Raw genomic sequence first — 13,014 nt, 5'->3', positions numbered from 1 at the left:
AGCAATATACTGGCCACGCCTTTAGGCGTTCTTCTGCAACAATTTTGGTAGATGCAGGAGCAGAGCTTGCTGAATTAGAACATCAGAAATCCTCTAACGTAGTACATGACGACTTTGCAACTAATAGATTAATGACTGCTAATAAAATAATTAGCAGCACAAGAACATTAAACAAAGAAATTGCAAATAGAAACATTGAACATAGTGTTGAACAAAATGCTGAACAGCATACTGACACTGCACAACCCAAAAACGATGCAAGTTTGTGTACTTTATCTATACAGCAACAAGAAGCAATAAAAACATATGTTAGGGATACCGCCAATAATGCAACATTACAAAATTCACTGCAATTTAGTAATTGCTATAATAACAACTTTACATTTAACTTTTATAACGTCTCAGAAGAAAACTAAAACAAAATCATTAATAATTGTTTATTTCTTGTTAGGTAACTAATATAGTTACAAAAAATTTATTGTTCTATTGGTTCTTTTTCTGTTCTTGTAATATCTACTATTACAAAATAAAAAATATTTTGTAAGATTTTTCAACTTTTCAGCACACGTGCTTATATACTTTTCAACGCATGTGTGATATTGTTTAATTAACTTTCTTATTTAAAAAATGCGTTTTTTTGAAGAATTTTTTACGTAGTCGTGGGAAAAAGTGTAAGCAACTCGTTGGAAAGTGTATTACGCATTCGTTATGTTTCAGCACTCGTGCAAATCAGTAACTAGTGCGAAATATATCACTTTCCAAAATCGTTATGTAATATACTATTTTTTCATACTGTACTATAAAGTCGACTTAACCGTACTAATTTGAGTCCGGAAAATGGCACTTTTCGATATCCTTGTACTTCAGAGTTAAATTCTCCCAATCCCAATTCAATATGTCTACTTTTGCTTACAATGTTACCTTAGTGACTTCTGTTAATTTTCATTTTTTTAAACAGTAATAGAATAATCAAAAGAGCTATTTTTCAGTAAAATTGTCAAATATGACATTTAATATTTTAATATGATTGTGCTTTTCATTTATGAAAACAGTATGAAAAAAAAACATTGAGATATACGTCCGTGAAGTTATATTACGGTACCCGAATAGATAATCTTGACTCTTCCATTTACCAAGCCGTTTTAAAACATTGATATCAGCCCCAGCCTTGGCTAACAGTGTTGACGAAGTCCTTTTGAAGCAGTCCTATGTACTTTTCTGGATGCTCAAGATGAAGGAACGCAATTGTTTTAAGTGCCCCGCCAACAGTGTGTGTTCCCGCTCTTTGAACTACGCATCTTCTTTGTCTGTAGCCTACAAAAAGTGCTTTTAGTGAAAGGTGTTTCGCAAATTTCTATATTTTCTGAACACATCCAACCCGTCGAACATGTGCTTTTGTGTGATTAATATGAACCACTAACTAAGAACCAGTGTCCTCTACATCGTCTACTATTAAATTATGAATGTCTTCCCTTCAACAACTTCCAGCAATGCCAATTAACGCGATACTTTTTCCCAGTAAATAGTCTTTGTCTGGGGCGTCCCTCATAAATGTTTCAACTTCTTCCTTTGTTAACACCTTCGACTGTTTTGGATAGTAGTCTACACTTTGTTTTTTTAAAAAAGGTATTAACTTGAAATAACGGAAAATGTTGACATTCTCATAAACCGTAATTATTGATTTGACCATCCAGTATTTGGACCATAATGAAGAGCTATTTGATGTCTATTATTATTTCTTACACCAGTCGCAGAACATCGCTTATTCTTTTTCGTACCTTTTCGAAGACTTGATTGGAATAATATGCCCTACTGCATCCGTACTTTTTTCAGCAATTTTATTTGAATAATCAGCTATTATTTCGAAAACTTCCTTCGTCGCCTCGTCCATAAACATCTCTCTCTTACCGCACTAAATCACTTCCCGGACTTATGACGTGAATAATTATTAACACCGATTTCTCAAGACGCGTTAGACAGTGTAATTGTGAGTATATAACCGTATGGTTATAGTAGTGAATAGTGTGTTTAGTATGAATATCACCAAATTTTAGTGAAATTACATCTTATTTATCTGTGCGTGTCTAAAAATTTTTTTGATATGTACAACTGTTATGAGATGTTGGGCAAATGCAGTATTCTAAAGAGATGCATAAACTTCGAGTAGATGCTGCTGTTTTCAAATGCTTACTTTTTTCTGATGGAATATAAGTCAACGATTATAAGAATATATATCTCATGTTATCAAAATCATAGTTGAACAGCAGAAAAGTTAAAACTTCCTCATTCTCAAGTGAAAACTGATGAAACTGATAAAATTATTACAAAGAGGAAAACGCTAATATTTTTATGAGGAGCATTTTAGAGCATAAAATTCACACATAGAAGATTATATATTACTACATATGAGTTCTCGGTTTATCGTCTAGACTTTAAAACATTTTCTAATCAACAATGAATTTATTATTCCAAAATTAATCAACAACTCACTCACCTTTCTTCGCTGCTTTCACTTTCTCTTGTACTCGTTCCTGTGTCACTTCCTATACTACTATCAACTTTTTTAAGCTCCTTTTGTGGCTTCAATTTACTCTCAATCTCGGCAAACTTTTTCTGATTTTCAGGTCTCTCTATTAAAGTTTGCAGTTGGATTTTTAATAAAGTAGCAGTTTCCAAACTGTCACATCTATATGCGTGAACGTGTAACGGACATTTCGTTACAGGATTGAATAATAACAAAATACAAGCTATGACGTCTTCTTGTTGATATACGCATGTTATAGTATTATGAGGAATAAAATGTTTGATTGTCTCGTTTTTAGGTTTGGAATTTTTTTGATTCTGCGAAACTACATTTTGTATTATCTTAAGACCTTTATGTGATACTTGGAGGGTTACTTTGAAAGGTTCTATGTCTTTTTCGCGTTCTTCCAAATGTTTGATCACCGGTACTATGTATTCAGTTCCTCTTAATCCTTTCGATTCTTTAGCACCAAGAAACCAAACGTAGTAACTGGATTTTTTTATATCTTTTCGTAGCTTCAAAGCCATTGGAATTTTCTTATTTCCCTGGCATTTTAAGAATAAATAGTTAATATATATGGCACAAATTTGTGATAACTAGCTGTTTATTGTTTTGACTAGGCTTGTTCCTGCAGATTTGCAGTATCTGAAACAAAAACAATTCTTTAGAGAAATAATATCGCAATGTCAATTGTACTATTCATTTAAGTAAACTACATTTTTATTAAAGTAGCTTATTGGAAGATATATTATTATTCTATTTTTTTTTCTGCGGGCAATTTCAAGACAAAATATACATTTTATGCTTACGTAGCTCATACACAATATTAGAGATGTAACATCGTCTTCATCTATCAAAGCATTAATATCAATAATTTCAACAATTATATTTCATATTGTTTGAAGACTGTTCTTTTCAAGGTGATTAAGTGTCACATTGTAAAAAATAAAATCACGTTTTATCACTGAAGATAATAATAGCTTGATCATACATTACTAGAAGCATTTCCTATGAATGAAAAAAATTAGATAGTTCAAACTCCTATATAATAGTTGATTTGCATGCACTAAATTTTGATATTTCTTGAAACGTTTGCTCCAAGAATAAACTTTGTAGAAGATCAGTTTTCCACGTTACCAATTTCCCTGTAGATTTTCACTCATATAAAGATATTTATTACTAATATTAATACTAATTTTTTTGTGAGATGAGAAAAAAACAGATGCAAAAACAAATAGGAGTAACTTGGAATTCTGAATACTACAACTAAAACTCTAATATCATTTACTAATTAGAGTCTACCCGGTACTCCTGATTGAGTATTCGGGATATCACTTTTTTCTTAACTTGTTATAGGCTTCTCTTAACCTCATGTCCAGTTTATGCCCGTTGTGTTTATTTCGTCACTCTTAAGAGTTCTTTAATGTTCGCCTTACCATTCTATGTTGACTTCCTTGTCTGTGAACATGAGCAGAACAAATATGCTTACAGCGTCTCATATCTTCTTCCTTTCCTGAATATTTATTACTGGTTACGGGAAGGCCATCACTAAACTGAACCTTGAGAACCATCATGTGCTCCATGATCCTAACTGAAATCATCAATATAAAATTTCACTCCAAAACATCTTCCATCTGTGTCAGCGTTAGTAGACACAACTCGGTGGTTTTTTATTTTCGAACCTACCAAAATGCAACGAGTCTCTGAGTGTTCTACTTTGACTTTTATATTAACTCTCATTTCCATTTTAATTAGTTTATACAGAGACTGTAATACCAAGTAATTTTATTAATGCTTTAACATCTTCGTGGTTATGTTCACGTTTGGGCGTATTTTAAACACATAAATCAAAACTAATGTAGTATTAATTATGGCTACATATTTTTTTCCACTCCGGTTCACTCATTTCATTTAGACAAATATCTTACATGTAAGTTCGAGACCGAAAGTGTGAGTTATTTTTAAAGTACGAATAAATCAAATGGACTTGATCGACGTATTTGGGATAATTGCAAATATCTCTGCGGGTTGTCCAGTATCGGAAAACTGTCAGTTGATTGATTTTATCTCTAAAATCTATAAATCATCTAATACACTCATTTCTATATGATAGAATTGAAAGAATAGTAATAATTCTAATCTGTTCATATTAATTAATCAACTGTTTTCGAGCACTAAAACGTATTTATAAACAAGCAAAATAAGTTATATTCTACTGAATGGTATATTGTATAACACGAGCTTTGAATTAGGGATTTCACACGATTTTGCAGAATTGAGCAATGAACCGAAGGCGAATGGCTTAATACCGCTTGACATAATGCAATATAACGTGCAAGAAATTGCATGCAAGTGTCTGTAAATAGTCAAAGTAAATAAATTCGTAACCTCAATTTTTTTCTTATATTTTGTACATAGTTTAACAATGGAAATAACGAAGCCAAGTTTTACAAACATCAGCTGATCTGTTATTCTAAAAGTAACTAGATTGCAAATCAGATCAATTTCATCTGTGTATGCTTTTGATCAAGAAATATTGCTTCTTGCAGTACATTACATATTGTATTGCATCATGTCAAGCGACCTTTAAGCAAACGAGTGTAGAATCGAATTTGCAACCCATGTTGTACTCGATATTTTTCCAACAACCACACAAAAACGCAATTGGTATTTCTTTTTCAACTCACAGATAATTCTATAACTTTCTCAAATTCACTATGTCACTTGACAACGGTTAAAAATTTAGAATGTCATTCGGCAAAACACTCTAGCTACGGACAAAATAATTATGCCATTTTGTGTAAATTAGACATCAGTAATCATGTGTACAAAATAAAAACACACAGCTGTCGGTTAGTCAGGTTTTCTCGAATTTTTCATTTCACACGAGTATACCGTTCAGTTGTTTCCGTAGTAAAATTGTTCGCACTTTGAAATTTTCAATAAGGGGAAACTGTATGGAATATGTCATATTTTATAATGGTCGTCGAAAAAGTCAATATAATACATTGGAATTATTTAGGAATCGAATACAAGATGACTCTAGACTTGTCACGATTAATTTCGACGTTTTAAAATTGATATATAATACCTAATTGAGAATTATTTTATAAAAACTTTTCACTTTCGCCAGATGTTTGATTCTGCAGCTTCCATTTCAAATAATGCTATTCGTTACAATCATATATATACATTTAAAATCATCATTCTGCTACATACATGGCACTAACCTACATTCAATAACTGAAAATAAACTTTTATAGTATTAATAGCCCTAATAAAGTTAATTATCAAGTTGCCCGATATAAATACTTTCGGCTCTGTAAATAGTAACATCAACTTTACACCATTTTCTTCAATTCGCTAAGTGTAATAAATAAAATTCACACAATTAATATTTGTCTACCTACCTGATTAACATTTCTACGATCAGAGTGGTGCGAAAACTGTTTTTATAACTGCAGTAATACAACAACTGTTTCGAAATATAATTTTTCAGTTGAGCTAACAATGAGCATGTACGCGTAATTTGTTCAAATCGTAATTATTTTCTGTAATATACTTGGACCCGTTGAACATTTCCTATTGTGATTTTTCACTTCCCATAATGATGTATACATAGTATCCCAATTAGGAGATGAAGCGGAAACTGTTTTTTCAACTGCAGTCATTTATCATAAGATAATAAAAACTGCCAAAGATATTTATTATAATAGGAAACTCGCCAGTTTTCGAAACCTTTCTAAACAAACATGGTCTACTGCGAATGATTTAAGAAATACGCCTTCTTCATCGAGCATAATCTCTACTTCACCTGACAACCTCAATAATTACTTTCTGAATGTAGCCAAAAATTAATCAAACTCTTAACTCCTTCTCATGATTCGCTTTCATATCTCCAATTCTTCGGTATCTACCACATATCACTTTTAGAAATTCAAGATCGAAATTTCTAGTCAGAACTTAAAGTACTGTAATAGAAATAGATTTTGAAAACACAAGCATGTTATTAAGCTCAAATACTCATCGAGAAACTGCCCATATTGAAAATATTCTAATGAATGCAAGACTATCTGTAAAAGACAGATCAAGATACAGTAACTATATTTTTGGTGGTAAATTAATTCAACAATAAATTTAAGATGACATTCATTAACACATGCGGTATATAAGTAAATAATCTATCGATTTGGTCATAAATTTTTTACAGTTACCCAAACAATAAAATTATATTTTTAAAATACTTGACCTTCATATCGTGAACAGAACGGGGCAAAACAAATGGAATACTAAGATCTAGTTTGAAAATATGAATAATATGGAGTATAATAATAGAGAAAGTTATAAGCAATAACAAAGAAAATCCTGGTATATACAAATTGATAATAATTATCCAATTTATATCATTTCTTTATTCCTGTAAGCTGAAAAAATTCTTAGTTTGGAGAAGGTTTATTTATATTTCAATTACTTTTGTCCCACGGTGTGATTTTAATGATTGTTCATTACAAAATGACTATTCAATGTCTTTAATCAATCCCATAATTTCATTATTATCAGCAGTTTCCGAAGATATGCTGACCTGAATTTCACCATTGTCAAGCCTAAGGCTGACCGAGAAATTTACTTGTAGAAGCTGCGTCCATTTTTGATTTTGCAATTTCACAAATTATCGGGTATAAGATGTTCAATACCTTCATTAGGCTAGTTAAAATATCAAAGACTGTGACTAACGGTATATTAGTAAGAATAAATGTTCTTAGAATGTTGTTAACGACCTTGTGATCATAATAAATAGTTTGAGAATAATTAAAATCGACTTACATGGTATTATTTCGATAGTAAATTAGCTTTTATCGTGATTTAGATCACTTGAATTATTTTGCTTTTGGTGCTTCTAAGAGAAATATCACGAAGTTGTCCAATACATAACTCATAACTACCTATGTTCAAGCTAGCTGTTAAAATAATTAAGAGTATTTTTTATATTAATAAAGTTGGAAATTAATTCATACATGAGTATTCTATATTATACGAGGTCTGGCTAATAAATAACGAAACTGGTTACGAAAAAGAGTTTTATTATAAAAATTATTCTACATTCGAATGCTCCCCTTCAATATGTATGGCGAGGGAAGGGACCTCGCCACACACTTTTCCATACGTTTTTCCATTGATCGAAGCAGTGCTGGAAGTCTTCTTTGGTGATGGCCTTTAGGAGCTCTGCCGTTGTTTTTTGCTTTACCGCTCAAATCGGATCCCTTTCAAAGGAGATCTTTTTCTAACCTTTCTTACCTTTCAAGGAAATCTGAGCAGACCCGTTGACGTAAGAGTTTTTGGTCAGGAGTCAGCACCAGCTACGCACAGACTTTTGTCATGTGTAATTCCTTGTGTGCAATTTTTTTAAACGTGTTTTGGAACATGCATAGACAAGATATCCAGATACCCAACGCACCCGTCTAGGGCGCCCTCTAGGCGCGCAGTCTCGTTAATTAGTAGCCAGACCTCGTTTGTGGTGGTGAATTATAATTGATTATGAGTTTCCATTGTTTTTCTATAATTTTCACTAAATAAGATTATAGAACACCAATATCCACAAGATGAAAATAATGAAATTATCACTCATCTAAGCAAAATTTGGTATATAGTTAACAATACATGGTTGAATACAGGCTTTTCTAAACAGATATATAGCGAGACTGCCGATGTAAAATATTTTCTCTTTTACAGCTACAAAAGACTGTATTGTAATGTATTTTGTTCGTTACCCAGAGTATCGGCATAACCATTTTCGGGGGCTTCTTGTTCAACTGAAAGAAACAAGAACTAAAGAACTAAGAACAATTGGGCAGACACTTCATGTATGTTAATTATGAAATGTGAAATGTACCATACGATTTGTGCATCAATACCCACAGTTTCAGCAATTGCCCGATCGCCTAACCGATATTTTCGATATTGTTTTGATGTGAAGGGGTAACCCGGGCGAAAATCATCTAGAATGTCTTAATGATCATCTTTGAAATACTTAAAACCGTTAATAACGGGTGCATGAAATGAACATTCATAGTCATAAACTTCTTTCAATAATTTATAAGTTTCATTTGCTGTTTATCTTAGCTTCTCTTGACACTTGTGTCATACATCTCAGTTATAGGTTGTCTTTATAAACAGTCTTCAGTTTATCTTTGTGTAAGTATAGAAATTTATATTAGACTTAGCATATATTTGGAAGAATAAATGAATGAAAGAAACTATGAATGATGAATTGTGTTGTAATAACATGATATACGAGGATGGTCCCAGAAGTACCCAACAAAGAGAACGGAGCCCCATTGTTCGTCAGTACGATTAACGTGTTATTTAGCAAAGATGAGCTTATAATGAATCGGTCATCTCCTTCGGATATTCCTTAAGGAATGGCATCTTCAATGAAAGTTACCAGTTTCATCGTAATGGCGGTCAACTCTGGAAACAGCAGATTGATTCATGTTCAGCGCACTGGTCACTTCTCGCTGACTTTGGACTTTGACATCGCAGTGAGTTGTACAATTGTACAATTAACAGTAAAATATTGGATAGCAGAATTTTAACGATCTGCGAAGTAGTCATCTGAAAAAAACACGGTAAATCCCATATTCCCTGAAAATTTGGAAAGTGTCATGAAGATGTTTCCATCGAGTGTTTGACAGAAATAAAGTCGAATTCTTGCGCTGTTTCATATTCATGGATAAAACGTGAATCCATCACTTCACACCCGAAATAAAAGAACAATTAAAACAATGTACTGAAAATGGAGAACCGGCTCCGAAGAAGGCAAACACCGTTCCATCTGCAGACAAGGACATGGCGTCGGTTTTTTTGGGATATAGGATAATTTCCATTGACTATTTTGAAAAAGATAAAACTATCAACGGAGAGTATTATGCGAACTTATTGCAACGTTTGAGCGAAGAAATTGAGCAAAAACAGCCGAATTTGGCTAAAAAGAAAGTGTTGTTTCATCAAAACAATGCACTATCTGACACATCCGTTATTGCAGTAGCCAAAATTAATGAATTACAGTGTAAAAAAAAGAAAATAAATATATTTTTTTCCATAATTTTGTTAGCATAGGTACTTTTGGGACAATCATCGTATCACATAATATCTCAATCATCTGAAACGAAATGCCACGTAAGTGTACTCTAGAACAATGCCAGCTCTGCAATAAAGTGTTTTGGTAATAGTACCAACTTCAAAACAAAGAATAATCTCATTATTCTCCATTCAAATTTGGTTAAGTAATTACTAAGGTTGTGAATGTTTCCCAGTATTATTTCAAATTCATACTGTATCACTCAACAATCACTTAAACTACTATTTAGTAAACAAACTGTACTGCAATATTTAGAAACCTTCAATTAATGAAAAATGGCATAAGTTGAGTTGAGTAATTTGTATTTTTTATAATAGTGCAAGAAAATAATTTCAATTTCAGGTGTTACCATTCTTGCAAACTTTCTAAGCGTGTTCTATTTCTTAATTTTCAATATTACTATTGTTTCTATTTTAATTTTCTCTCCCGTTAAGTGGAAACTCAACCACAAGATTTTCTGACACCAATTGGTCTAGCAACTATTATTGAAGTTTGTTCAAAATGTTAATAATGACGACTTGGTAAGACAAATAGTTCATCCTAGAGTTTTCAATATTATCAATGATCTAGAAATATGGTTTTATACTTTGCCATTAGAAAACGTTGTCGTCAGACATATGTACAAAGATATTGTTGCGAGGTACATGTGCGAGTAAGGTGTCTTGCGCCATCACTTGTCGAGTTGTGAAACTATTATTTTTGAAGTTGGAAATTTTGACATTCTGTCATATGTCTAGAAAATTCACCGTCCTTTTATCAATGTCTATTTAGATAGTTATAGCCGAGAACAGTGATCAAGATTGTTCTAAACAAACATTCCAGACGAGACGATTCTCTTTGTAAAGATAAAGCTGTCTGGTGAATAATCAATCAGTCAGTCAAAAAATTTGGTCTCAAATACTAGTATGTATATATCGGTGTGAATGAAATCCTAGAACATTTTAAGGATGTTTCATATATTGTCATAAGAAAACACCTTCACTTAAATTTAAAAAGCAAAACTGGCATTTAAGATCCGTTCTTATGCTTGGTCAATAGAAAATAAACCATTTCTAGCATCTAAAATATTCATTTTTCCGCTATTACACATCAAACTTGATTTGATATAGAGAACCTGACATAAAAAATAAGCTAAAAATCCTGCTTTTTTCTTGAGTCTTAGTCTTATTGGCTTCTGTTAACAACTACAGATCACTGTTTTTCATTAAAAAATTGAGCAGTTGCTGAATTCTCAAAAATACGTAGGATTAACATTATATTAAAGAATTTTTCATTACTAAACATGTTGTAATATAACAGTTTTATTCCAATATTTCAGATAGTTCAATGGTAGCGAATCTTAGGTAGCATGAACCCATTGAAAAAGAAAGAAATTACTTGCATTTTGTAATTGCTGTGAACAGAACTTACTTACACGACAGGAAATTTCGAAATTATTTGGTCATTCTTGAATATTTTCAAAAAAATAATAGTCACCGGAAAGTTTGGTTGAAGTTAAATTATGATTCCAAATACGTAACAAATACAGATATCAATTAATTTAATTGTTGTTCTAGACAAAAGTATCTTGTAACCATTCCCACGGAATTAATTTTCGTGAGTTAAGTGATGTTACAAAATTGGGCAAAAACTTTACATAATTATAGTGTCTATTGTCCTTTCAATTGAAAACAATCGCTGCGTAGGAGTTACTATAAACAAGTAGGTTCAACTTATTTAGTTTTGAATATTTTTAAATTAATTCTTTATCTACTACTTCATTTCATATACAGAATTGGCGTGAATAATGTGGAAAAGATTTATAACGGCAGATGGTTAATACGTATTTTCTGTAACCTCAGTGTACATCACTACGACATTGCGGAAAAAATGCGTGAATTTATAATAACAAACAATAAACGAGGTTTCCGTTATTTCATAAAAAATCTATAGAAAGTCTAGAGATTAGTCATTAGAATTCAAATTAAGATATTACCATTGACCTAAAATCGTTCGACTGCTTTTATCCACATTCAAAATATTGAATATATTGTATGGAAGGCATCTAAAATGTGTCTATATGAGGCTCGTTTCAACCCATCAAAAAACCGTCCTTGGTACGGTGACGATTCTACGCAATTGAGATTACGTGTTCCAACCGTGCAGTTAACGTTACGAACGATTCTATTTTGTGTTCCAACCGACTTACGTATCATTTGTGAACCGTTTTCGGTATGGTCTTCTCGATTCTTGGTTGATAGAAAGTACTGTTCAGATTAGCAGGTTGGAAAAACAAGGGAATTGGAACGATATCAATTATTTCAACAAACCGTTTCTACCACTAAATTATTTGCGCGTTATATTCAATTTTTCAAATTAAAAACAAAAGCTCACACTAAGTTAAAATGTTTTTCTATTTAATAAGTAATTTTGTTTTAGATAGGTTATTATTTTTCCAACTGTAGCTTACTATGCGGCCATCAAATATTCAGGAACATAAACTAAAGACCAAAAATATTGTATAGCTGTAGATGATTTAGAAAATCGTCAAAATAATTGAACACTGGTGAATTACAAAAGATGTAGGATAATAAAAAGAGTGCACGGTGCCTATGAACATAGAAAAATGACTGCTGCATTTGAAAAAGCTGGATTAAAAAGGTGGGGTATCAATTGCAAAGTTTATTTGATGCTGCAACTTATGGATAGTTTAACGTATATATTGCACAAGAAAATTGAAGAATTATCCTAATTGAGGTGGTATAAAAAACAACACTTTCATGAGGGTCATAAGATACTTCAGTTTCAGGAATATTAGCTATTACGATGTTGTCTCGTTGAATTAAAACGGTATCGACAATTCAAGCAAGAATGGTTATGATGAATTTCTTTCGGTAAGCAAGGTGGGATCGGTTCTATTTTTCACTCTGTGGATATGCAGCTGGAGAAATAGTAAGGTCAGACAAATGCGAATGTATTTTGGATACAGTAGTCTTGGTGTTTATCGGCAATTGAAGTGACGATATTTCTGGTGTCGATTAGCATTTTTTTCTTTCTTCTTCCACCTGCTTTTCAATATATAGCTCACCCCAACAAAAATTGAGTTAGATTAGTTGAGATATTAATAAAGAACAAGAGACATAGTTGTCCACCATTTTTCTCAGTATTACCATATGTGATTCACTTCAATAATTTCTAAAAATGATTTTAAATATAACATTTCATTATATTTTTATCGTGTCTATTTGTCTTTTTTATTGAAATAAGCTTAAAATAACATGTAAAAATTTTCGATCTACTTCGGTCTTTATCAAAATATTTCTTTATTATCGAATACCACTGCCTCCTTAGCTTATTTTGCCTGTTTTGCAGA

The 13,014-nt window shown here is 31.9% G+C and overlaps 1 protein-coding gene across 1 annotated transcript in view; it reads right to left on the bottom strand.

The window, feature by feature from the left end:
* LOC130891522 (trichohyalin) overlaps window positions 1–13,014 on the bottom strand; it is a 131,339-nt gene that overhangs the window by 58,229 nt on the left and 60,096 nt on the right. Inside the window, exon 2 of the mRNA XM_057796333.1 lies at window positions 2,495–3,169. Coding sequence (XP_057652316.1) covers window positions 2,495–3,051 — 557 coding nt within the window. The 5' untranslated portion in view covers window positions 3,052–3,169. The remainder of the gene's footprint in view (window positions 1–2,494; window positions 3,170–13,014) is intronic.

The sequence above is a fragment of the Diorhabda carinulata genome, chromosome 3 (assembly GCF_026250575.1).
Source record: "Diorhabda carinulata isolate Delta chromosome 3, icDioCari1.1, whole genome shotgun sequence".
Lineage (NCBI taxonomy): Eukaryota > Metazoa > Arthropoda > Insecta > Coleoptera > Chrysomelidae > Diorhabda > Diorhabda carinulata.
Note: the sequence above shows the minus strand (reverse complement) of the source record. Positions and strands in the feature narration are given on the sequence as shown.